At 42.0% G+C, this 25,576-nt stretch overlaps 1 protein-coding gene and 1 pseudogene across 1 annotated transcript; one reads left to right on the forward strand and one right to left on the reverse strand.

Annotated features, from left to right (window-relative positions):
* The first annotated feature begins 1,010 nt into the window (after window positions 1-1,010).
* Window positions 1,011-5,184, forward strand: LOC129775595 (elongator complex protein 1). The gene is made up of 4 exons (XM_055780505.1): window positions 1,011-1,489; window positions 1,558-4,560; window positions 4,619-4,989; window positions 5,051-5,184. Exons 1-4 carry the CDS (start codon window positions 1,107-1,109, stop codon window positions 5,113-5,115), a joined length of 3,822 nt encoding a protein of 1,273 aa, XP_055636480.1. The 5' UTR covers window positions 1,011-1,106; the 3' UTR covers window positions 5,116-5,184.
* A 17,403-nt stretch (window positions 5,185-22,587) lies between these two features.
* Window positions 22,588-23,670, reverse strand: LOC129774313 (jerky protein homolog-like; annotated as a pseudogene).
* Between the last annotated feature and the right edge of the window lie 1,906 nt (window positions 23,671-25,576).

Below are 25,576 nucleotides of genomic sequence, written 5' to 3' on the forward strand. Positions count from 1 at the left end.
CCGAACACCCTACATGATAATGTGAGACGCTAACCACTCGGCCACGGGTGCTCCTAATCCTGTTTAATCGACGTAATCGCACTAAATTGTTATCAACATTTTGTCAAACGGAACATGAGAACGGTAGAAGTTCAGTGAGCTGAAGACATGAAGGGATATCTTCCAATGTAGTCTAGAGCCAAAACGTTGTGTATATACCACTTTTGAATTCCGCACACATTCCGGGGGTGCAAAAATGCATGCGGTTACAAAATTGCCCGCACCTTGCATATATTTGCAATGCCGATTTTCCCAGACTCATTAGTTTTGAAATCTGTGTTAGGGAAACACATTCCGGTCTGCAGAAATCCATGCATCTATTTCGCAATGCCGATTTTCCCAGGCTTTTTTCTTTTTTTTTCTTTTTTCTTTTTGAGACTTTCAGCCTCCTGGGCTGGTTCGTCTCAGATTTTTCCCAGGCTCATTGGTATTGGAGTTTGTGTTAGGGAAACACATTCCGGTCTGCAGAAATGCATGCGAGTATAAAAGTACCCGCACCATGCATCTACTTTGTAATGTCAATTTCTCCAGGCTCATTGATTTTGGCGTCTGTGTCAGAGAAACACACAGATTCCAGCTATCGTTCATCAACTGCTGCGCAATCATAACTGCGTGGATACACCCGATTACATAGAGATTCGTGTGATTTCAATAGCCGTTTTTGAAAGCAATTTTGAAACTATTGAAACAAGTTTTTGGATAAACAAGTAACAAGTATATAACGCCTAGACATTTTATCTTTCGAATGATGTGTTTATCACACCATTTTGTTCAGTTGTTTGAGAGGTATTAACGATAAAAATTTTGTTGACCTTGCGTAACGTTCTCGTTTTAGATACTTCAAACTTACACCCCAGTATAGAAATGAAAAACGTAGTCCTACGTCAAAACATTTGATTTAATGTGCGGTAGTTCTTGCTGCGCTTTGGTCACTCTATTTGCAACCAATTCACTTTGACATTAGTCGTCATGCTGTCCACAAAAACATAAACAAAACAACGTGCAATCATACTGTGCGATATCGCAATTTATTGCTCATTCTTGGGGCTACCAGTTGATGTGCAACAATGAAGAATCTATACTGTCTTGCCCAGAAAAGTGCCAACTTTGGGGCCTTCCCATTGGGTCCATCCACTCGGATGGTGGTGGATTCAAATAATAGTGATATGATGTATGTTGTATTGGCCGATGCGAGCAACAACGATTACGTCGTGTATCGACTGAACCGGTTGGATCAAGTTGGGACGAGGATTTTGTCGGTCCCGGGGGAGATAGTTGGAATTGAACACTTGGCGCTGACCGATGAGTTGTGTATAGCTACGGCCGCCGGTGAAGTCATGGTTTTTCAAAGCGATGGAATGAATGAACCGGAAGTGGTGACGTTTTGTTCGGGTGGATTACAGGCCATGGGATGGAGTCCGGAACAGGAAGTGGTAGCGTTCGTTGACTGGTGAGAATGGATTGATTTGGAAGCATTTTGAAGGGGAATTTGAAAGTTTTGTTTGATTTTCATTTTAGTAATTCTAATGTGGTAACGATGAATGCCGCTTACGATCCGATCAATGAGATCTGCCTCCAAGATGATACCTTCGGCGATCGGGAGTTTATGAGCGTCGGATGGGGAAAGAAAGAAACACAATTTCATGGGTCAGAAGGTAAGAGTGCAGCCCGTGTAAAGAAGGAAGAAGTTGATGCGTTGAGCGATACGACTCAGATTAATTCGAAGGTGAACATCAGCTGGAGGGCTGATGGAGAGTACTTTGTTGTGGGATTTTTGGGTCCGTTTGGGAGGGCATTCAAAGTTATCAGCAAGGAAGGAGCCTTGCAGTTTACGTCAGAAAAATGCTACGGATTGGAAGCAGCACTTGCATGGAGACCGTCTGGTTTGTGGATCGCTACGCCTCAGGTTCTGAAGGACAAATATGTGATTGCTTTGTTCGAGAAAAATGGTCTGAAGCACAGGGAAATTGATTTGCCGTTCAATCAGAGCGAAGAGGTAGTTCGAGGTCTGTACTGGAGTCAGGATTCTGAGATACTTGTTGTGCATACCCTGAAACAGGCGAAAGAATTAAACTGTTTATATTTCATGATTATATGCAATTATCATTGGTATAATAAACAATATTTGGAATATGGAACCAATATAGTGGGAATTCATTGGGATATAAAATACTCGCAGGGCAAAATACTTCATATTCTCTTGGAAAATGGAGACTACGAAGCCATCAGGTGGGAATTTGCTGTAAATAATTCCGATGGATTGGAAAAATCCGATGAGGCTCTGGTTGCCGTCATCGATGGAAAATCTCTGCTACTAACAAACTTCAGAGGAGTTGTTATTCCACCTCCAATGTGTGGATATACGCTGAACACCAACGAGCAAATGAACGCCGTGAGCTTTCTACGCAATCCGGGGGATCAGCTCGATTCCAACTGTTTCATTGTGGTCGACAGTCGCAACAGGGTCACCTTTCATCAACCCGAGATTGCTGAAGATGTAGTTCATCATTTGAAAGGCGTTCTGAATCTTGGAAAGACGCTGGAAATTGGTACTGGACGGTACTCACACTGGTTGTGGTTAAGGCCAGACGTACTTTTGGTCGTAGAAGGGTGCAATCAAGTTACGGTCTTCCGCATTAACATTTCGGAGGGAAAATTTGAATCTCTGCAGAGCCTCAAAGTGGGCAGTGACACCGATTGTATCGGATGCATCGAGGGAATCAATGGTACCTCTGCGATAATTGAACTTATGACAGGTCAAACATTTCAGCTAGATTTGCTACCTTCGATTATTTTGAAGGAGTCCTTAAAATTACCAGAATTCTGTGAGCAACTCAGGGTTCGTCCACTGAAAGACGACAAGTTCAAAGTTTACTCGTTGAAAAATCGCCAAACCTTGTACGCCAATGGTTCCAAGATCGCCTCGGATGTAACTTCGATTTTTCTAACAGAGCACTACCTACTATTCACCACGATTGCCGAGTTGAAATTTGTCGACGTTGAGAGCGATGCAGTGATTGGCGAACGGCGCGTGGAACGTGGTTCGAAGTTGGTTGTGGTTGTGCCCAAGTTCTCTCGCACAGTGTTCCAACTTCCTCGGGGTAATCTAGAGGCGATTGCACCTCGTGTCTTGACGCTGGACCTGGTTGCCGATCATCTGAACGCACTCGAGTACCACAAAGCCTTCGACATCCTTCGCAAGGAGCGCATCAACTTGAACCTGATTGTGGACCACAATCCGCAGCTGTTTTTATCTAATTTGGACCGCTTCCTTCGGGAGATCGTCAATGCGAACTGGCTAAATTTGTTCATAAGTGACCTGGCGAATCAGGATGTCTGCCAGAGTATGTACGAGAGTAATTATCGCAATAGGAAAGCACCGGTGATCGAGGGGTATAAAGTCGAGGCCAAAGTTAGCCTCCTCTGCGATCAATTATTGCATGCATTGAACGAGGCGGACCGAGTCCGAGCGGATTATACTCTGCCGAAAATCACCTGTCATGTCAAACAGGGTAAGCTGGAGGAAGCCCTTGAAGTGATTTGGGACCTCAAGAAGACCCAAAGAAATGAAAAAGCCGCCGAAGAAGCGCTCAAATATTTACTATACCTTGTGGAGGTCAATGACTTGTTCAATGTTGCCCTCGGGATGTACGACTTCGGGCTGGTTCTGTACGTGGCTACGAAATCTCAAAAGGACCCCAAAGAGTATCTGCCATTCCTCAATGAATTGAAGCGATTGGATGAGAACTACCGCAAGTATAAAATCGACTGCCATTTGAAGCGGTTCGAGCGAGCGATCGAGAGCATCTCGCGGTATGGGGATGACGAAGACAAGTTCCAGGAAGCGCTCCACTTGACGATCAAGCATGGTCTCTACACCAAGGCTATGAGTTGCTATCGAGGCAATGAGAAGTATTTCGCAAGAATATGCACATCCTACGGGGATCATTTGCGACAAAGTAACAAACCATCGGATGCGAGTTTGATTTACGAGAAAGCGCGCGATTACCGGCAGGCGATCGCTTCGGCGAGGAATGCTGTTGATTGGGAGAGGTGTGTCCGCTTGGCGAAGGATGCCAAATACGACGAGAGTGAGTTAGAGCGATTGGCTCACTCGTTAATTCCAGCGCTGCAGGAAGCCGGAAATTATGAAGCAGCCGCCCGACTGGCGAAAGAATTTCTGAATGACGGCAGAAAAACGATAGAGATACTTCTGAAGGATCACCTGTTTGAACAGGCCTTGCTAGAAGCGCACATTTGCGATCGTACGCTGGTGGACGATGTGATACGACCAAATTTGGAACAATATTTGCATTCGTTGGTAGAAACGATCGCCAACGAGAAGGAGCAATTCTTGAAGCAGAAAAATCGACTGCTTGTGGTTAGGGAGGAAAAGACTAGGAAGAAACTTGAGCAACACAACGAAGAAGATGACGGACACGATGTGGAGGATTGCGATTTGTATTCGGACACCTCGACGGTGGCGTCTTCCCGGTACACGAGTAGCTCCGGAAGATCTGGGTAAATATAATTTCATCATTCCTTAACCATACAACCAATAAATTGTTTACACTTTCAGCAAATCGCATCGATCGGGCAAGAACCGGCGGAAGCACGAGCGCAAACTGCTCAGTCTGAAGGAAGGCAATCCATTCGAGGATATCGCCCTTGTGGACGCTCTCCACGCGCTGGTGGCTCGAATCTGTGCAGTTGAGAGACAGCGGCACATTCGAACGGTTTGCAAAGTGGCTATCGAATTGGATCACCTGGAGAAGGCGGCTCAGGTTCAGACGGATTTTGGTGATTTGTTCCATTTGGTTAAATTTTCGCTGGACGCCATTTGGATTCCGGAAATGATAGTGCCCGGTAGTGGGCAGGATGTGGAAGCAGTCGCTCTTGCGACTGGTGATTTGAGTGCGGTTCAGAACGCGCAGCATTACGCTTTGATTAGTAAGTCGAGCTTGGGTCGTTTGTGAAAAAAAATTATATTTTTTCCTCTCAATGTTTTCAGAACCTCACCAACGGTTTAAGCCTGAACTGCAGAGTATATCGTGGCAATTTGAAATTCTTAAGTAGAAAGGATGATAAAAAGTGAAGTATTTTATTTGTAGGTCTATAAATAAATAAAAAAATGTTTCATTACAATGAAGTTTTGCGGAAAGCTTAAAAAGAAGGGCATAACTTTTTATATCGCTCAAACGTACTGACAATATTTCAATGAAAGCAATATAATAGCAATGAAAATAGTATGAAAAAAGGTGACAGCTTTGATAGGAGAATCGTTGTGGTGACCCTATTCTAACGCTTTCCTTTAAAAATTGGCAAATTTTACCAAATTACCAATTTTACCAATTATCATGCGTTCACCTTGACACCTGGGGATGAAACAACTTGTGCATTGTCAATCATAGTAACCCATGAGTTTTCCAACAAAATAGAAAAAAAATCTGTGCAACTGTGCTCCATGGTTTATGCGTACTGAGAGCTTCATCCCGTTGCCAAGGAAATAGACATCGTCAAGTACTTTGAATCCGCCGTATATGCCTTTTCCGGTTTCTATAACATCCCTACACTTCTGGAGAAGAATGAACGCATTGAACGGAAACCTGGTTCCGGTCACCCGATGGTGCTACGCGATCGTAAATTGCAGCTAAATAAGGAGGGAAAGGCGGTTACATCGTTCCGGCCTTGGGCCGGGAGGACGGAGAATCGGGCTAGACAATGAAAAAAAACCTAGCGGAGATAGACATCATTATCCAGAAACGTAAATTGTGACCGGCCGTATCGAAACAGGAAGTTTTGACCCAGAAACAAAGGCTGAATGTTATGGAGAATAGTTTTTTCCGGCGAAATGGAATGTGGCGGAACGCTACTTTATCTCCCCCACCAAGGAGGTAATTTCCGACGTGTAGTACAACTCCCACACCAAATTCCCAAAAAAGGGTGCTGCTGTGGCTAATCATCAGCTAATAGGGAATGTCATAGCCACTCTTCTTCAGTTCGGCACTTGCGATGAACGGGGAGATTTACAGCACAAAGTACCTGCCCGAAGTTGCCTCTTTCATCCAAAAATATCATCCGGGCGAGGGTGTGGTGTTTTGGCCGGGCCTGGCCTCCTCCCGTTACGAGAAGAAGTCGCTGAAGTAGACCGCTTGAGGACAGATGTTGTTCTGAAGTCCGCCAATCCTCCGAATGTGCTCCAGCTGCCTCCCATTGAGAAGTTCTGATCAAATCTGATGTAGAGGGTCTACTTCAACAATTTCGTAGCGAAAACGGAGGAGGAACTAATAAATAAACCTAAGAAACATGTCGCACGGCACTGATTTCAGTATTTGGAAGACCCTCGTTTCCTAATTTTGAAGTTCAGATTCAACACAAACTCACTTGTGTGAATCTGAGCCTCTCTCTTCTATGTTTGTATGGGATGAAGCGCGAGCGCCTCTACTCTTTTTGTATTTGAGCGACTAGCCATAATGGGTGCTGGATGTTGACTCGGCGGCTGTTCTTAGACAAGACACCCACTGACCAATACATTTTTAGAAGACTTATTCTTTTTTTCGATAACACATTTTCACCCAATAAGCAGAGTCTTCGGCGGGTTTCTTGTTCTTAAAAATCCAAATCCGGCGGACTAATCGATTCGAACTGTAATGAAACCACAACTGGATGAAACCACAAAGAACTCCGGTAAAACCAAGGAACTATTAACTTCGTTAATAATAACGTAGTTCCGGTTCTAAAGAATGCTGGGTTGATCAGAGATTCAAATTATATATTCGCTCATTCCAACTTTGGCCGTGGAAGAGGCAAAGCGGACTAGTTTTGAATCCGCGAGTTTTCTATCGAAAGGTAGTGGTCGGTACTAGGTTCGAGTCAGCTAGTGTGCTAAATGTTCTTTTGTGTTTTTTGTTCTATTGTTTTGTAGTCTTATAATCTAGATAGATTAGTTTAGTTAAAGTGCAATTACCCTCCTGTGCATCCGTCTGAGTAAATTTGAGGTAAGCTCTAAAACTTAAATGTGGCACGTGGCCGCTTTTGACCCCACAGTCATCGTTGATCGAGCCCGTGCGCAAAAGGAGATCGCGCAATACGACATTAAGCAGACAGACAACATTCGCCGGAAAATTGCCACGGCTCAGCTACACGGAGGTTGAGCATTCATCGCCCACGTTCCTCACCCAGCAACAAACCGCCGGCTATTCACTTTGGTATAAAGGTCATGTAGAGTTGAAGACAGAATGAACGCCACACAAATAACAATGCCACAAGAACATGCAACAAAAAGCATGCTTAAAATAGAGCAATAGCCGACGACGAGCAAATACAGTCGGTATTGCAGAGGGTGCGCACAAAATGAAGAGATAGGCTAAATTGCAAAGTAGAGAATTGCAAATCCTATGGGTCGAGGTTCGAAACCAAAAACTATTAAATAAATTATGTTGTTGATTTAATGTTAAAATTTATATGTATCCTGTTTATGATATTGAGTTAGAATATGATTCAAAATTATATGGAGAGTAATTGACTTCTATGTTGTTGATGTAGGATATTATTGAGTCAATAAATGTAGACTCTACATTGTAGAGGTTTAGGAAAGCATTTTGATACATTTACTGGCTGGCGTGTATCCGAAACACCGACACCTTTTCAGGAATAGGTCTTGAGTCCAGGATTGGAACTCCTCTTCTGTTGTAGCAATATTTCAACACCCGCTTCGTCCTCTGAAGCTAGTTCAAGGTGGGTGGGAGTGGATATATTGAAATTAAGTCCTGTGATGATATTCTCGGCATAAACGGTGTTGTTGGAACCAGCTCAGGTCCTCAGTTTGTGGTTGCGTTGCGGATCGGGGACCAACGTCGTCGCGGGTACTCTCGAGAGCGCAGAAAAGGTCGCGGAATTAACCGGGTTTGTGAGGAGAAAGGACAAACCCGTCCTCAGTGGGTGTCTCATTGCCGGGCAATCGAGAAACAACACGGCGGTTGGTCTCCCTCGCGCAAAATCCCCGGTTGCGACGAACTCGACGAACTCCCCGGCGTCGCGGGTTACAAAGAAAAAACATGCCAACAGTTTGTTTTAGACAGCGATGGCTAAAGTTCCGGTCACCTGTCGGAAGGCCGCCCAACAGGGCATCGAAATATTTTCGTAACAAGTGTAACATATGATCTGTCCCCATTCTAAAACTCCTTACTCAAAATTCTCCTATACTGCCGTGATCTCGTAAAGTGACGCGAGCGCCAAAATTGACATTTTACTTTTTATGTTATAGATCGATTAAGAATACCAAATCATTCCAAACGACTGCAAAGTTTTACAGAAATGTAAAAAATGACCCCGTAAAAGCTTGAAAACGGAATGGCGTAAGCGCCATTTCCACTGTGATTTTGCCTTTGCCATTTGCCTTATGATGTTACTTAATTTGATTGTGATACGATGTGATTTTTTGATCTGTTCTGATGGCATAGAATGAACGAGCGGGGACAGCAAATTTCAAATAACAACATGTTCCGTAATGGATCTTTAGCATAATGAGAGTCACATGCCTTCTTTCTTGTAAAAAAACAGGAAGTGGATTATATCTATGGTATAATCACAAGGGTGACGTAGGACTATCGTTGATTTAGTGATCATTTGTTTGAAGTTGAATCTGAATCCACTCTGAATGAATGAATGAATGAATGAATATTCGGGAGACTTCGAAAACAAGCGCGTTACGTTGGAGGCACATGGTTTGATGCATCCAATATTGAATACGAAAATATTCTGCTGATGCTGATCTTCATAAACATAAACATTCAAAATAAACTCTTTCGCTTGAATGTAATTTTCAATTCCAAGGAGAACTGGCAGATTATTTTTCAGCAACGATCACATTTTTCTGGATTCTGTAAACGAAGAGTTGCGCGCGTGTATTTGTGTGTGTGGCGACTGCTTCGATGCCTCAAGCGGAACCAATTTTCGATGCTGGTACTTTCTTGGTCGCCTTTTCAGTGGCATCACTCTCCCTCTGATGGATTCCCTTTTGGCCTAAGGTGCACAAACAGGCTCCTGGTGACATCTTTCATCAGCGCTTTCATGATGAAGGAAGTAAGCTTCACCACAATAGCGACAACATGCTCCAATCGCTGCTCAATTATAACTGAGTGGATTTCCGAGTGGCACTCGCTTGAATACCGATTGGTGATTTCAATAGCCTGTTTTGAAAGCAATTTTAAGGCTATTAAAACAAGTTTTTCGATCAAAAAGTAACAAGTATATAACGCGTAGACATTTTATATTTCGAATGAAGTGTTTATCATACCATTTCGTTCGGTTGGTTATGAGCTATTAACGCTCAAAATCTCGGTCTCCGGCGTAACGCTTTCGTTTTCGAAACTTTGATTTTACACCCCGGTATAGAAATGAAAAACGTAGTCCTACGTCAAAACACTTTCCGAAAAGTTCGTCATGCCAAATATTCCAATCAAACACTGTCGATCCCCGTGCAGGGTTACATTTATAGCAGCAATTTTGTTTTACAAACTACAAATCGTGTACTTAGAAGCTCTGTTTTATAAGTCTCGTCAAATATTTAAATTCATAAAATCAAACTCATCTTGAGAGAAAAAAAACCTAGATTGAAGTGTTTTGTTGTTCTCACACATTGCACATAACGATTGTAACTAAATAGTTAAAACTCATAAATTTTATTGTTGATTACGAGGATTCCCCAATAGTGTCCTTTATCTTCAGGAATCAAGGGACAAAGCTTCTTGACGATGTTTACTTACCTCATCTGCTCAATTTCTCTTTCGGATGAATTGAAGCTGAGTGTTGATTGAATCTAAATTGAATCTAAATTCTCCATCGAAATGCATCTTAGGCGTCGTGCACAAATTACGTAACGCTAAAAATCCGGATTTTGGACCCCTCCCCCACTACGTAACGCAATTTCCTACCTCTAATACACCGAAAGTAACGCAACATCGACCCCCTCCCCCCTTATCGCGTTACGTAATTTGTACATGACGCCTTATAACAAAACCCAAAACATTCTCGCGGAGATTGTATTTGCTTTGCATCGGATAATTTCGGACGGCATTATCTTATTTAACACGGTTGTTTTCAGTTGCATTTTGAATTGGAAAAAAATGTTGCTGTCCATAATTGTCACAATTGACGATATTACGTTGGATTTACAACCAGATGGCGCAGCGAGTAAAATGAGGATGTTTTGTTTTTTTGGTATGAACTTCGTTCAAATTTTTTAGAAAAAATCATTTATCTTCAAATCTTCCGGTTTCATCTATACTTTCCACGCTGAAAAGGTTAGAAAATCATCATTTTACAATGTGCTACGTATATTACGAGGAATGGCTTGTTATAAGTATTGTAACATAAATTTTTTTCAACTAAGTAAACGACGAATAGGGTGTTTTGCGCTAAAAATACTGCAAATCCTTCTCGTATCGGTCCCTAAATAATCAATGATATCAGCCAATTTGATATGATATCGATTTCATCGCAATTATCCATAGTATCAATAACCGGTATACATCATCAAACCTAAAATTTCCGAAGATTATCTATGACTTTGGTAAAATCGCTTGTTGAAACCATCGGCAATATACAAAACAATAATTTTCTAACCATATACTGACGACATTTAGTGACTGAAATGAATCTAAATAAAAATAAAATTAATAATTACGAGCGAATCGCGCTTTTCAGTCCTCACTTTTGTAGTTCTGAGCTCTAATGTAGGTGTCGCATGAGCTGATTCAGCTTTGCGTAAATTCGTCAATTGGAAATCTAACGTAAAACGTAAACGATCGGTGAGACATCTGTATTTTGTTTTTGTACTAAGAAAATGATGCTAATGTAACCTAAAACTGAAAAAAAATTCACGTATATTTTACTTCCGGGATTTCCAAGGTAGTTCTCACATGCAGGAATCATGCATTTTTCTACTTGTTTTTGATTGTGCTCTCGAATTTCCTTCTTGATTTCAACCATTGTCAATATTTATACACTTTTCACAACTGGAAGAGGTAAACAGATAACATGTTATATTAGGCTGCCAAAAAAGTCCTGCGGTATTTTTTTTTGAATTTTCATTTGTTCATAAAATTAGTTACAATCATCTGTTTTAAGTCAAATATGCGCCGTTTTGTTCGATGACTTGTTCCCAACGAGATGCCAACTTCATAATACGCCTGTTATAGAAGCTCGCTTCCTTATTGGCAAAAAACTCGGATAGCCAATTTTCACAGGCCTCTTTTGTGGCTAACTTCTGACTATCTAGCTCGTTCGCCATGGACAAAAACAGGTGGTAGTCACTTGGTGCAAGGTCCGGACTATACGGCGGATGCAAAAGAACCTTCCATCCGAGCTCCCGGAGCTTCTGGCGCGTCACCAAAGAAGTGTGTGGCCTGGCGTTGTCCTGATGGAAGACAATGCGGCCTCTGTTTATCAAAGATGGCCTCTTCTTCATGAGTGCTACCTTCAAGCGGTCCAGTTGTTGGCAGTACAGGTCCGAATTGAGCGTTTGGCCATAGGGAAGCAGATCATAATAGATTATTCCTTGACAATCCCACCAAACACACAGCAGAACCTTCCTGGCCGTTAATGAGGGCTTGGCCACCGTCTGAGCCGCTTCAGCGGGCTTCGACCACGGCCGTTTGCGCTTCACGTTGTCGTAAGTGACCCACTTTTCATCGCCAGTCACCATCCGCTTCAGAAACGGGTCGATTTTGTTGCGATTCAGCAGCGATTCACATGCGTCGATACGGTCAAAGATGTTTTTTGGCGTCAACGTGTGTGGCACCCATACATCGAGCTTTTTTGTGAATCCAAGCTTCTTCAAATGGTTAATAACGGTTTGATGACTTATCCCCAGCTCTTGGCCGATGCTACGGCTGCTACTATGCCGGTCTTTCTCGGCTAATTCAGCGATTTTGTCGCAATTTTCGACGACAGGCCTTCCGGAGCGTGGCGCATCTTCGACGACCTCTACACCAGAACGAAAACGTTGAAACCATCGTTGTGCGGTGGAAATGGAAACTGTATCGGGTCCATAAACTGCACAAATTTTATTGGCAGCTTGGGATGGATTTTTGCCTTTGTCATAGTAGTACTGTAAAATATGTCGGATTTTCTCTTTATTTTGGTCCATATTTGCGACACAATAACTCACGAACGACTTAACCAAACAAAACACTGTCAAGGACTATATTATAGCGCGCAAAAATACCTTTCCAACAAGCTATAGTATGACTCGATACAATGAATACAACTAGAACTACGCGCTTACAACGACACCTCGCGGAAATACCGCAGGACTTTTTTGACAGCCTAATATATAAAATTGCGCAGAATTAAATTTCTTCCAAACTCATCGCAATCAAACAATCTTTTATGATTATAGCATTGTAATTTATGGAAAGAACTACAAACCTCCCATAAACTCACATTGCAAAATTTAAAACCGTCATCACTTTCACCGCAGCGCCGCCTAGGTGTGAATTTGTACGTTTGATCGCCAATCGGGTTGTCAACTTTGTTAGCCTGCTCGACGCATGCTACAAAGTCGGGAAATGTGTACACCTTTTCTCCCTGATGCTTTCTCATGCTCCGCTCAACGGCGGCAGAAAATAATTGGAAACAGATTCTCGTATACTTCGATGGATGAACGCCAATCGGTTGTGGAAACAGCGATTCAAATTTGCTGTTTCCACAACAAACTGGCGTTGGTAACAAAGCTTAGAAAAACTGCTTTTTTTTCAAAAATCAAACCGATGGCAATGTTTTTCCATCAATTGTATACAATTTGTACAGATCAGATTTTCGTAATGCACGCGTATGCAATTTTGCGAAAAGTCTCGTACTGAAAATTCTTCCCTCTGGCGCTTGCGTCACTTTGCGAGTTTACGGCAGTATACCTCAATCTAAAGCCATTTTCCATATAACACAAATTTCTAAAAAAAAACGCCCTGGATAACAATAGAAACAGAAACAACCGCTCAGAAGAATTGTAAGGATGCAAGTATGTTATAAATATTCTGCCGCGGAAAACATCATGGGTTTAAGACGGTCTGTGATACCTTGCGAGAGTACACGAGTTATGATTTTGCGTGCTAAATGTTCCAGCTAGAATAACTATAATTGTGGAAATTTTCTCCAGATAGTGGTATAGTTTTGAATAGAAATGAATGATATACAGTGACTCAAATCCGTAGTCGTACTCCACCATGCAGATCTCTTTTCGTTTCTTTTGAAAGTCGAAAACAAGCCTCCGGAACATTCTATTTAGATAAAGTCATAGTGTCATATGAGAGTTAAAAGGTTTGCTATCTGTTTTCAGAGTAATGGTTCTTAATTTTCTAAGAAAGGCTAATGTATGAAAATTGACTAAAACTCATATTCGTACGCTGGTTGAAATCTCAACTCGATTTCGTAGGCGTTGACCAATTTCAGAAAAAAAGCGTAATTTCTATTATAACTTTTTTTTTTCGAAATTTATTCTGAGGGCGAAGACCCCGTTTTATGAGGATAAGAAATCGAGGCTCTCGCACCCAAAACTGTGTTCCATGGATTTCCCGGTTAGTTTGAAACATAGAAAATGATATTTTAGCAATGTCTGATCGAGCTTTAGCGAGTGTCGAACGGCATACGTTTGCCTGATACTTTACCGGTTAATTTTTGTTTTGATATACAGTGACTCAAATCCATAATCGTACTCCACCATGCAGATCTCTTTTCCCTTCTTTTGAAAGTCGAAAACAAGCTTTCGGAACATTCTATTTCGATAAAGTCATAGTGTCATATGATAGCTAAAAGTTTTGCTATCTGTTTTCAGAATAATGGTTTTTATTTCTCTAAAAATGGAAAATATACGTTCTAATGTATGAAAATTGACTCAAACTCATAATCGTACGCTGGTTGAAATCTCAACTCGATTTCGAAGGCGTTGTCCAATTCCAGAACTCATCATTAGAATGGAATCCCTTGTTCATTGCAATATCTTTAGCTGTATTTAGCTATTATCTACGAGTTTTTTTGTGTATCCGGAAGGAATATTCATCCATTTTTTCATCAAGTGTTTTTCAAAATCGTTATTTTAAGAAATTTGATGGTTTCTTAATCTCCTACACAGATAACTTCCTTAGTTTTTTTCTGGAATTGATGTCGGGAGATCGTGGAGGAATATTAATAACGTTTGAGCAATTTTAATGCAACCATGTGCGAACTTTACATGCCTTATGCTCTGGGTCATTGTCGCAATAAAACTTGAATCCTCGGTTCCCATTTTGTTGACATTTTGCTTCATATTTTCCTTCAGGATGTTCAAGTAAACATTCTAATCCATCACGGTAATTAGTGCTTGTAACGGAGCTTAGCGCATAGTGCCGCACCTTATCACGATTCTTACGTGGATTTTAGGTGTTGGGTAACGGGGAGCTCGCCGAGCGGTACAACGGGACAGGGTTTTACGGGCAGCGATTCGTGAATGTCTTTCCCTGTCTATTTAGCTCTAGACGGTCCAACAGTGGTATTGCACGTGCATCGGCAGAAGAGTGTACAAATGACTAGGGCATCTTCTAGCTACAGCAGATGACCTCATTCGTGAGGAGAACCGAACTATAGCTACCAGTAACCAACGAAATTGCAGGAAAAAACTACGGGTTTTCGGAAGCGAGCAACACTCAACTTTCTACCCACCCGTAAAAAAAACCTGGGTGTACCCAGATTAAAGATGATGACGAAAGGGCCTGGCCGGGTAAGGGAGTAAAAAGTCCGCAAACCAAATCACCAGCTGTATGGCAAATATTGTATAGGATATTAAATAAGAAATTTTGGCGGTTTATTTGAACCCCTATGTGGTTTAACATAGGATCTATAGTGAAAAACGTACTTTTTCGTTTATTTCACGCCATCCTCAAAAGCTTTATATATTTTCTGGCATTTTGAAATTTTGAAAAAAAAATAACTTTGAGACCCACTTCTGCTTCAATTTTTTATTTAAATGCGTTCGTATGTGTCTTTTTTTCCACATGTGTAATTTTTCCAGTATTGCATTGCGAGACACAAAAATAATTTTCTTCATCGTCTGCATTATTATTTTTTTGAAGTAGAACTACGTCTTTCAGGAAAGGTGCCAAATCAGAAAACAGGTCACGTTCTTATGAAATAAGTTAACGTTAATAAATATTTTCACTAAGAACGAGTTCTCATGATTCGTATACCAATCGAATAGGATATTCTCTAAGATTTGTTTGATATGCTATACATTTCAATTCGCTAATCTCTGAACGGTTTAAATTCATGAAAACTGGAAGAACTTCCTTTTTTCCCATACATTTGTTCTGCCGATTTGTGTGCTAACCCTACCCGTATTTCGAATGCTTATAACTCGAACATTTCTTAACAGATCGGAAAGATGTTTGCATCAATTAATAGGAAATATTTCTACGCGTCTATCACAATTAATAAAATATTATTTTCCATGAGATGAACAATTGAATAACTGTAAAATGTCAAGCGTTATCTAAACGCCCTAACTGGCAAGTTTTTATTGGCCCGATGTACGGTTTCCCCAACACAGACTTCAAAATCGATGTACCTGTGGAAATCCGGTTTGCAAATATACATGCAAGTTGGGGTTATTTTTGTTCCCACCGAGCTATGCTTCCCTAACACTAACTTCAAAATTAATGTGCCTGCGGGAATCCGCTATGCAAATACATGCAAGTCGGGGGTAATTTTTGGTGTTGAGCACTTTTGTAATCGCTTGTCGTTGTGGAGACCGGGATATGTTTCCCTAAAACGTACTTTTAAACTTTTTTTTTCCTCATATCAGATACTACAGGTGAATGAACTTTCGTGGTTCGAGAACTATGTAAAAATGAGATCTGCAATAATTTCAGAGGGAAATGCTAAATACAATGATCATTTGACAATTTTTCCGTTCAAATATATCAGACGTAAAAGGACGTTCATCGAATTTATTTGCAACGAAGAACATAATCTATTACAAAAATTTCGATGCATTCTAAAATAATATTCCAAGTGGTAAACAAATAGGTTGCATAATATAATTGCGTAGTTCTACGTCGGAAATATGCGGTCGTGTCCTAGATACAACCCCTTACAACTTTTTTCTTTTTTTTTTTATTAATTCATTTATTTTTACAGGCTCAGTTACTTAAGTTTAAAGGAGCCGAATTCTTAAACATATTTTTAAAACTATATATATATATATATAAATATATATATATATATATATATATATATATATATATATATATATATATATAAATATATATATATATATATATATATATATATATATATATATATATATATAAACAATTTTCTTACATCTATGGTTAGTAAGGTGGAAAACCGATTACTCGCGGTGTACTCGAGTTTAGAAGGGTGACATATTTTTAGGAGAAGGATGGGATATAAGGAAATTGTAACAATGTTGATGAGCACTCAATTTTTAAATCTATTCGTATATCTATAGTTTATTTACATTTCAACTTATTCTACTATTTATAGCAAGGGGACGAATTACCCGCAAAGGAAGGAAAGGAGGGTATAAGGATGTAGGGACAATCACACACGAAGATCTATAGCTTTAAGGAAAACATATATATGGGACATGTAATCAAGGTCTAACCGAGCCAACACATCTCTCACTGGCACATTGGGCTGTCTTCCTCGGGCCCGAAGGGAGTTTTCTAAATTCGATCTGGCGACCAGATACACCTCGCACGACCAAACAACGTGCTCGATGTCGTGATAACCTTGGCCACAAACGCAGAGATTGCTGCTGGCAAGATTGAAACGGAAGAGTAGTGCATCTAACGAACAGTGATTGGACATGAGTCGGGAGAAGGTGCGAATAAAGTCCCGACTCAAATCCAGACTTTTGAACCACGGTTTGAGGCTAACCTTTGGGATAATCGAGTGAAACCACCGGCCCAATTCATCTTCATTCCACTTGCGTTGCCAGTTAGCGATGGTATTTTTGCGAACTAAAGAATAAAATTCATTGAAGGCGATTTGACGCTGATATATATCGCCTTCAATTGCACCTACCTTTGCCAATGAGTCAGCCCTCTCATTACCCGGAATTGAGCAATGTGAAGGGACCCAGACAAAGGTAATGACATAACAGCGTCTGGATAAAGCACTCAAAATTTCTCGTATTCTCTCAAGGAAGTACGGCGAGTGCTTTTCCGGCCTCACTGAACGGATAGCTTCGACAGAGCTAAGACTATCCGTTACAATGTAATAGTGTTCAACAGGTCGTGAGGCGACGCTGTCCAGCGCCCAGTATATCGCTGCCAATTCAGCAATATATACTCGCAATGTTCGAGGAAGCGTATCCAGAGTTCGTCGGGAGGCTTGACCAAAACGCGATGAACGCGAGGCGTAGAGCGATTGTACGCAACAATATGCTCTCCCAAACGCAAGTCGACGACATCAAGCAGCAGGTGCAGAGAGAACTAAGCTCCAGAACAAGCAGAGCAAGCGATGTGTCGAGACGAAGTTCAGTACGGCTGAGCAATTCATTCGCGAGTGGGGCACGCGAATCAGCACCAGTGGAGGCCACAGTACAACAACCCCCTGAGCCGGAAGATCCACAGCCAGATCAACAACTACTACGCGATCTGGTCTTCCATTACGACGAGGCGATCTCACAGTTCCGCGACACGGACCCTTTGTCGCGCCCCAGGATCCCGAAGTTGCAGCATTCCCGCAGGCTGACAAGTGCAGTAAAGCTCATGAACGAGCACGTTCTTCCGCTGCACTTGGTTGATGCTGAGAACATGGAGGAGCTGCAACTGAAAGTTTACTGTGCTGCTGTGGCGACCGCCAAAAGTTTAGGATACCGTATTAGGCCAAGAGGCGGACTGCTCCAACATCTCCGTGAAAGGCGTGAGCCTCCATGGCGAAGGAGATTGGAGCAACGGATCCTAAACAAGCGCGCCGCAATTGGAAGACTGATGGCGTACAAAAGAGGCAGCAGATCGGTGAAATTATGTCGCCAAGTTGCTGTGATCGTGCGGCCTACTGAACTTCGCCAGCTGGGAGCTCACCAGCTGACGGAAAAACTCGACACACTGGTACAGCAATTGAGCGTCCTTACAAAACGGCTGAAACGTTACTCTGACTCTGCAAAGCGCCAGGAACAAAATCGGATGTTCAGAGATAACGAGAAAGCGTTCTACGACCACATTAGCGACGAGAAGCCCGACTACCGCGAAGGTTTGCCAGATATTAGCGATGTGACGAACTTCTGGGCTGGTATTTGGGAGTCCCCAGTAGAACATCGCGACGGGCAAATGTGGTTAAGACGGGAGGAGGAGAGTTGTGGTGAAATTGGAGAGATGCCAGCTATCATCGTCGGAGAGAACGATGTCCGCGAAGCCTCGCGGTACCTGAGGAACTGGGCAGCACCGGGCCCCGATGGTGTCCAGAACTTTTGGCACAAGAAGCTGACCGTCGCACATCCAAAGATAGCTGAGTGCTTCAACAAGGTGCTACGTGACCCACACAACCTTCCTGAATTCGCCACCCGTGGCGTCACCTTCCTCCTCCCGAAAGACAGCAACACATTGAACCCATCAAAGTACAGACCGATAACGTGCCTATCGAGTCTGTACAAAATACTGAACAGCATAATTACCGCCAAAGTTTCTGCTCACTGCGAACAGCATCACATCATCGCAGAAGAGCAGAAAGGATGCAGGAAAAATACGCATGGCTGCAAAGACCAGGCCATCATCGACGCAGCCATAGTCGGCCAGGCGGTATATAACCAGCGGAACCTAAGTATGGCCTACATCGATTACAGGAAGGCTTATGACTCCATACCTCACTCGTTTCTCGTCCGGGTATTGGAGCTCTACAAAATTGATCCCGTCGTCGTTAGGTTCCTGCAGCATGCGATGAGGCAGTGGAGTACGTCTCTGCACCTCAGTGATGGGGAAAATGTATTGCAGTCTAGAACGCTGTAGATAAAGAGGGGGATATTCCAAGGCGACTCTTTCAGCCCGCTTTGGTTTTGTCTGGCACTGAACCCCCTCAGTAGGACGCTCAATAGAAACGGTCATGGCTATAAAATAAGGTATGGCGACGGCGCCCACGAAGAAGTGACCCATACCTTCTACATGGATGATCTCAAGGTCTACGCTGATTCACGTCAGCGTCTAGGTGTAGCTATCCGGGTTGTCGAAGACATAAGCAGGGACATCTGCATGGAGTTCGGCCTTGACAAGTGCCGCTGTGTCCATCTGCTGAAAGGGCAGCTTACCGAATCCGGAGGTTACGAGGTCTATGACGGCGAGTTCATAAGAGACATGGTTCGTGGCGAATCCTATAAATATCTTGGATTCCGACAGCTCACCGGGATTCGCCACTCCGACATCAAGACGGAGCTGCGAGACAAGTTCTTGAGTCGAGTGAACTGTGTCCTGAGGACTTTCCTCAACGCGGGGAACAAGGTACGCGCGATCAACACATTCGCGGTTCCCCTGCTGACCTTCAGTTTTGGTGTAGTCAAATGGAGCAAAACTGACCTAGAGGACCTTGAGAGGAGGATGAGGAAAGCATTTAAAGAGGCCGGAATGCACCATCCTCAATCGGCACTGGAGAGAGTTTCACTGCCACGCAAAGAAGGGGGACTTGGAATAGTCGACATATCTGCACTGTGTGTTGCCCAGGTACGACAACTGCGCGAGTACTTCGCAGAACGCGCCAACCAAAACGCGCTATACCGGGCTGTCTGCGCCGCCGACAGAGGATACAGCGCTCTGCACTTGGCGCAAGCGGAGTACCAACTCAACTGCAATCTGCAGACAGTGGAGGAGAAGATTGCAGCTTGGAAGCAGAAGGCAGTGCATGGTGCCCACCCCCATCAACTGGATCGGCCACACGTCGACAAGGCCGCATCTAATCTGTGGCTAACGCGTGGTGAACTCTCTTCAGTAGTAGAAGCCGACATGATAGCCATCCAGGACAGGATAATGCCGACGAGAAACTGCAGGCGGTACGTCTGGCATCAAGACGTTGATGACATTTGCCGGATGTGCCATCAACCAGGTGAAAACATAGAGCACATTATGGGAGGCTGTCCCGTTTTGGCCAACGCAGCCTACACCGAGCGCCACAACAACGTGGCCCGTATTGTTCATCGACAACTGGCGCTCCAATGTGCTCTACTGGAAGACAACGTAACAAACTACCGGTACCTGCCTGCACCTGTCCTGGAAAATGACCGTTTCAAGCTGTACTGGGATCGCACTGTTCTGACCGACCTCTCGATCCACCACAACCGTCCAGATATAATGGTTTACGACAAGAGCGACCGCAAAGTCACCATCATCGATGTCGCTATTCCACTGAACCAGAATCTGGAGGAGACCCACGGTCGCAAAATCTGCAAGTACCGACCATTGGCCGTGGAGCTCAAGGAACTGTGGGGGCTAAGGGAGGTCCCAAGAATTGTTCCAGTCGTTCTCTCTGGAACTGGAATTGTCCCGAAGACACTTCTGGAAGCGCTAAAGGTGTTGAATATGGAGAAGGAATTGGCCGGCATCCAAAAGTCGGTCATCCTTAGCACCTGCGCGATTGTCCGACAATATCTCGGTCAGGACTGAAACAGCACGAGCATGCAGATACGTGCATTCCGCAGAGCCTAGTCCCCCTTTGGCATTCAGAAGCCCGGGGGCAGGTGAAAATTCTGGCTAGGTTCGCCTAGTTAAGAAGTGAGATAAGTCTGCCACAAAAAATAAAAAAATTTTTTTTAGTGTTTGATTTTCTGATGAAAAAATTGTTTGAAAATATTGATTGATACACCTAAGTGAGATGTACTTTAAATATTTTTTTTTCATATTTTTGTCTCAAAGCTATTGAGAATGGCGTGAAAAAAATGAAAAGGTGCATTTTTCACCATAGATCCTATGGTGTACCATATAAGGACTCAAATATATGGTACTACTGCCAAAATGTTTTATTTAGTACCCTATTCAATATTTTCTATACAGCTGGTGATTTGGTTTGGGGGACTTTTTACTCCCTCACCCAGCCAGACTCTTTGGAAATATAAAAAAAAAATATTTTTTTGTACCGCGCAACACTGAAAAAAAAAATCTGAAAAAAATCACACACATCTAGAAAAGCCTTAGAAACAAAAAAAATATGAATAAGAGTAGTACTGAATCTCTAAATCCCAAAACATTTTTTTTCAAAATTTCAATATTTTTTTAGTACTAAAATTTTTGATGATTTTTTAAAATAATTTTTCTTGATACACCGTAGTAAGATGCCCATTCAGCATTTTTTTCAAATGTTTATCTCGAAGCTTTTGAGGATGGCGTGAAATAAACGAAAAAGTATGTTTTTCACTATAGATCCTATGTTAAACCACATAGGGGTTCAAATAAACCGTCAAAATTTCTTATTTATTATCGTATACAATATTGGCCATACAGCTAGTGATTTGGTTTGGGGGCACTTTTTACTCCCTCACCCGGCCAGGCCCTTTATGTTATCTTGTATGCGTATGACCTGCTGATATGTGGAAGGAGACCAGAGACTATCGCGAAGCTGAAAAAGTAATTGGCAAAATTGTTTGTGATGACCAATTGCGGAGAGGTCAGCAAAATTTTGGGTACGCTATTGGACTACAATTCAAAGGAAGGAAAGATGAAACTGTCGCAGGAAGCAAACGTTAACAAGCTGTGGAGAGCAACCCAGTGAAGACTCCCATGGAAAAAGGAATTCAGCTCACTTGAGCCGGAGAACCCACGACGATACGGTGCCACGGGATTCGTGGCAGAAGTTGCATGGGCTTCTTTTGACACTTTTTTTCATTTTCATCATTTAAAAATTATTTAACTCCGATTATTGGGGGTGGATTTTAACAATCTTGACATATATTTAACCTGGATGTATAGATAACATTTGTGCAAAATATGATCTGAATTAATTGAGAAATAACACTTTTGTTCATAGAGCGATAAAAAATAGCTCCGTTGCACACGTTGGGGACTACTTTTGACATAGTCATTCGAAAATTTAAAATCATCATCAATTACATCAATTACTTAGGATAATGCTGAATTAAAATTTTTTGGAACAAGGAGTTATGGATGGCTATACATATAATATGTGCATTTGAACGAATTTTTCAAAATAAATTTATTACATCAATGTATTTTAAAACGAGGTGATTTTGGGCTTTCGTCCCCTTTTACCGGGTGTCTTAGATATGGGTTTCGAATCACGTTTTGGAATTTCATCAAGAGAAAAACTTTTTCCAGGAGAAACCTTTAGTTTTTTCTTCGGTTGAGGCCCAACTGGACAGCCGATCACGTCATTAAGATGTTCCTTCAGAAATTGTTTAAATGAGTCTCCAATCAACTCGGGCTTTAAGCTATCAGATGGTAGCTGGTTAATGAGTTCGTGGGGATTCCATGGTACGATACCGCATTTCCGGAAGCCCGATATTAGAATACGTCTAGTGTGTGGAGCTAGTGCCTTCAAAAGTTCAAAAGTTCAGTTGATAAGGCTTCCGATGTGACCTTTGGGAATAGTTGCGTTCTTAGAACCCTCACAAGAGGCACGCCACCGTCCTAAAATTTTCCGCCATTCACGCTTCATTGGAGAGAAAAATGCTACGTTGAGCGGTTGTGTCAGATGAGCTGCATTAGGTGGCAAGCAGATAAATTTAATATATTTTTGACGGTAAATTTCAATAACTGTTGGATTCAAATGAGATGAGAGGTTGTCTCCGATCAGCGCAATTGGTCCGTTCAAATGCCTTATAGCTGGAAGAAAAAGTGTCTTGAACCAGTCCTCGAAAATTCTTTCGTCGAACCAGCCAGAAGCACTTCGATTGTAGCTTGTTCCTCGAGGGCCATTAAGTGTCCAAGAATCCCATAAATATTCTGCCTTGAACACCACGTATGGTTGCAACAGTTCTCCAGTTGCACTTCCGCAAAACATAACGGAAGTAGCAGATTTACTGAAGTTCCTCACGTTTTCAAAATACTTTAAGCCACGCTTACAGATAGCAAGCTTCTTACCCGGATCATCTGACAAATTCGTCTCGTCGTAATTAAAAATATTGGAAGCCGGAACACCTTCCAGAGATTCCTTTAAGTTGGCCATGTACTCTGCGATTGTTTCTCGTGTTATTGCTGCGCGTTTTTACTTTATATTTTGTGCAAAACGTTTGCTTAGTTGCTGGTGATCGCGTAGGAATCGTGCCACCCAGTCCCGTGAAGGTTTGTTATTTACAAAAGTTGGCACTTTTCTTTCCTGCTTCGTCAAATAAATTCGAACTATTTCCCGCAGATCATCGGTTCCAACGGGGAAGCCCCACTCGGACAAGCAGCTGAGATGGTCTGAAAACGATAATTCTTCCGCCTCAGTAAAAACTTTCTGATGTCCGGGCTGTTTCTGGTGCGATTCGCATAGCTTGTTGTATATTGTTTGTCGGCTGCAATGAAGTTGCCTAGCGGCTTCTGCGTGAGACATTTTTCCGGATTTGAATTTTTCAAGGCACTGCATTGAATCTGCAGTAGAAACTACAGTATATTTCCGAGCATTATTATCCTTCCGATAGTTCCTCACCATTCTTGTACCTACAAAAAAGTAAACAAGCATAACCTTACAATATGGCTAACGGTGGAAAATTTATCGCTCTCAATTTTTTTTTTCAAAAATAACTAATTTCAACGATAAAATAACGTTGCTGCTGCTGATATTTGACAAATGAATAGTTCTCTGATAGGTTTACACACTTTTTGACGACGGCTCACATAATTGACTAATTGCGATACTAGCAGATATCGTGTGCAGTTTGCGCGAAGTCAGCGAAGCTCACCTCACTCTTGCATCACAAATTCCATTGCTAAATTTTAGGATTTAGCGAAAGTAAGGGAAAGAAACCCCCACGAACTTTACCCAACTTATCCATTCTCCACACCCGAATAGACATCGCTGTTGTGCTTATGGTCTAGACCCGCTGTTTACGGGTTGGTTTGTTTTCGAGTTGATTCAATAAACCCAAAACCACACACTCGCAATCCGGCGCCGCCGCCGCCGAATCCTTTCAGCATAAGCTTGCGTTGTTTTGATTTCGACAGCAGAATTAATATTTATGATCAGCTGTCCATTTTTTCCATCATATTTTCACGCTAGCAAATTTGCCTTTCCCTTGGTGATCGATTTATTTGCCAACAACACGTGCCGAAACACCACTTGTTTCGCGTGTGTGTGTGAACCTGTAAATGAGGAAAACATTAAGAGGGAAAACGGTTTTTCGTTGTTGGCTTTGTTTTTTACTAAAACACACGAGCTCACCTGGGGCCGGTGTTTGATTATTTTCGCCAAATCAATTAAAAAGGTTTCCGTTGCAATTCTCTCGAAGCAATCATTTGTGGGAGATTGCATTCCATCCAATTGCAACATTGATTCGATGCGCTCGGGTGGAACAATGAGATGATGATTTGTTCTTTTATTTCTGTTTTTACCGTAGAACCTGAAGTTATTTGTGTAGATTTATAATTGAACTTCACTTCAAAATAATAATAGGAAATAAATGTCACAATCAGCGGCATTTTGGAATGGTTTAGGTAAAAGGGTGTTACGATCAAGATTTGGACTAATAAGAATGCGTATAAATTGATAATTTTTTTTATTAGAAAATCAAATTATGTTTTTTGACGTAGAACTACCTCTTTCAGGAAGGGTGCCAGAAACGGGAAAATCAGAATCAGAAAACAGGTCACGTTTTTATGAAATAAAGTTAACGTTAATAACTATTTTCACTGTGAACGAATTCTCATGATATGCATACCAATCGAATCGGAAATTCTCTAAGATTTGTTTTATATGCTATACATTACAATTCGCTAATTTCTGAATGGTTTAAATTCATGAAAACTGGAAGAACATCATTTTTCCCATATATTTCTTCTGCCGATGTGTGCTAACCCTACCCATATTTCGAATGCTTATAACTCAAACATTTCTTAACAGATCGGAAAGATGTTTGCATCAATTGATAGGAAATACTTCTACGCGTCTATCACAATTAATAAAATGTTATTTTTCATAAGTTTTTAAATAACTGTGAAATGTCAAGCGTTATCTAAACGCCCTAACTGCCAAATTTTGATTGGCTCGATTTACGGTACCTGTGGAAATCCGCTTTGCAAATATATATGCAAGTAGGTATTTTTGTTCCCACTGAGCTGTGTTTCCCTAACACGGACTTCAAAATCAATGTGCCTGGGGGAATCCGCTACGCCATAATATGCAAGTCGAGGGTATTTTTTTCCCTCTGAAATGTGTTTCCTCCCTAACACGGACTTCAAAATTAATGTGCCTGGGGGAATCCGCTTTGCAAGTACATGCAAGTCGGGGGTATTTTTGTTGAGTGTTGAGTACTTTTGTACTCGCTTGTCGTTGTGCAGACCGGAATGTGCAATAATTTCAGAGGGAAATGTAAAATACAATGATCGTTTGACAATTTCTC

Source organism: Toxorhynchites rutilus, chromosome 3, assembly GCF_029784135.1.
Source record: "Toxorhynchites rutilus septentrionalis strain SRP chromosome 3, ASM2978413v1, whole genome shotgun sequence".
Lineage (NCBI taxonomy): Eukaryota > Metazoa > Arthropoda > Insecta > Diptera > Culicidae > Toxorhynchites > Toxorhynchites rutilus.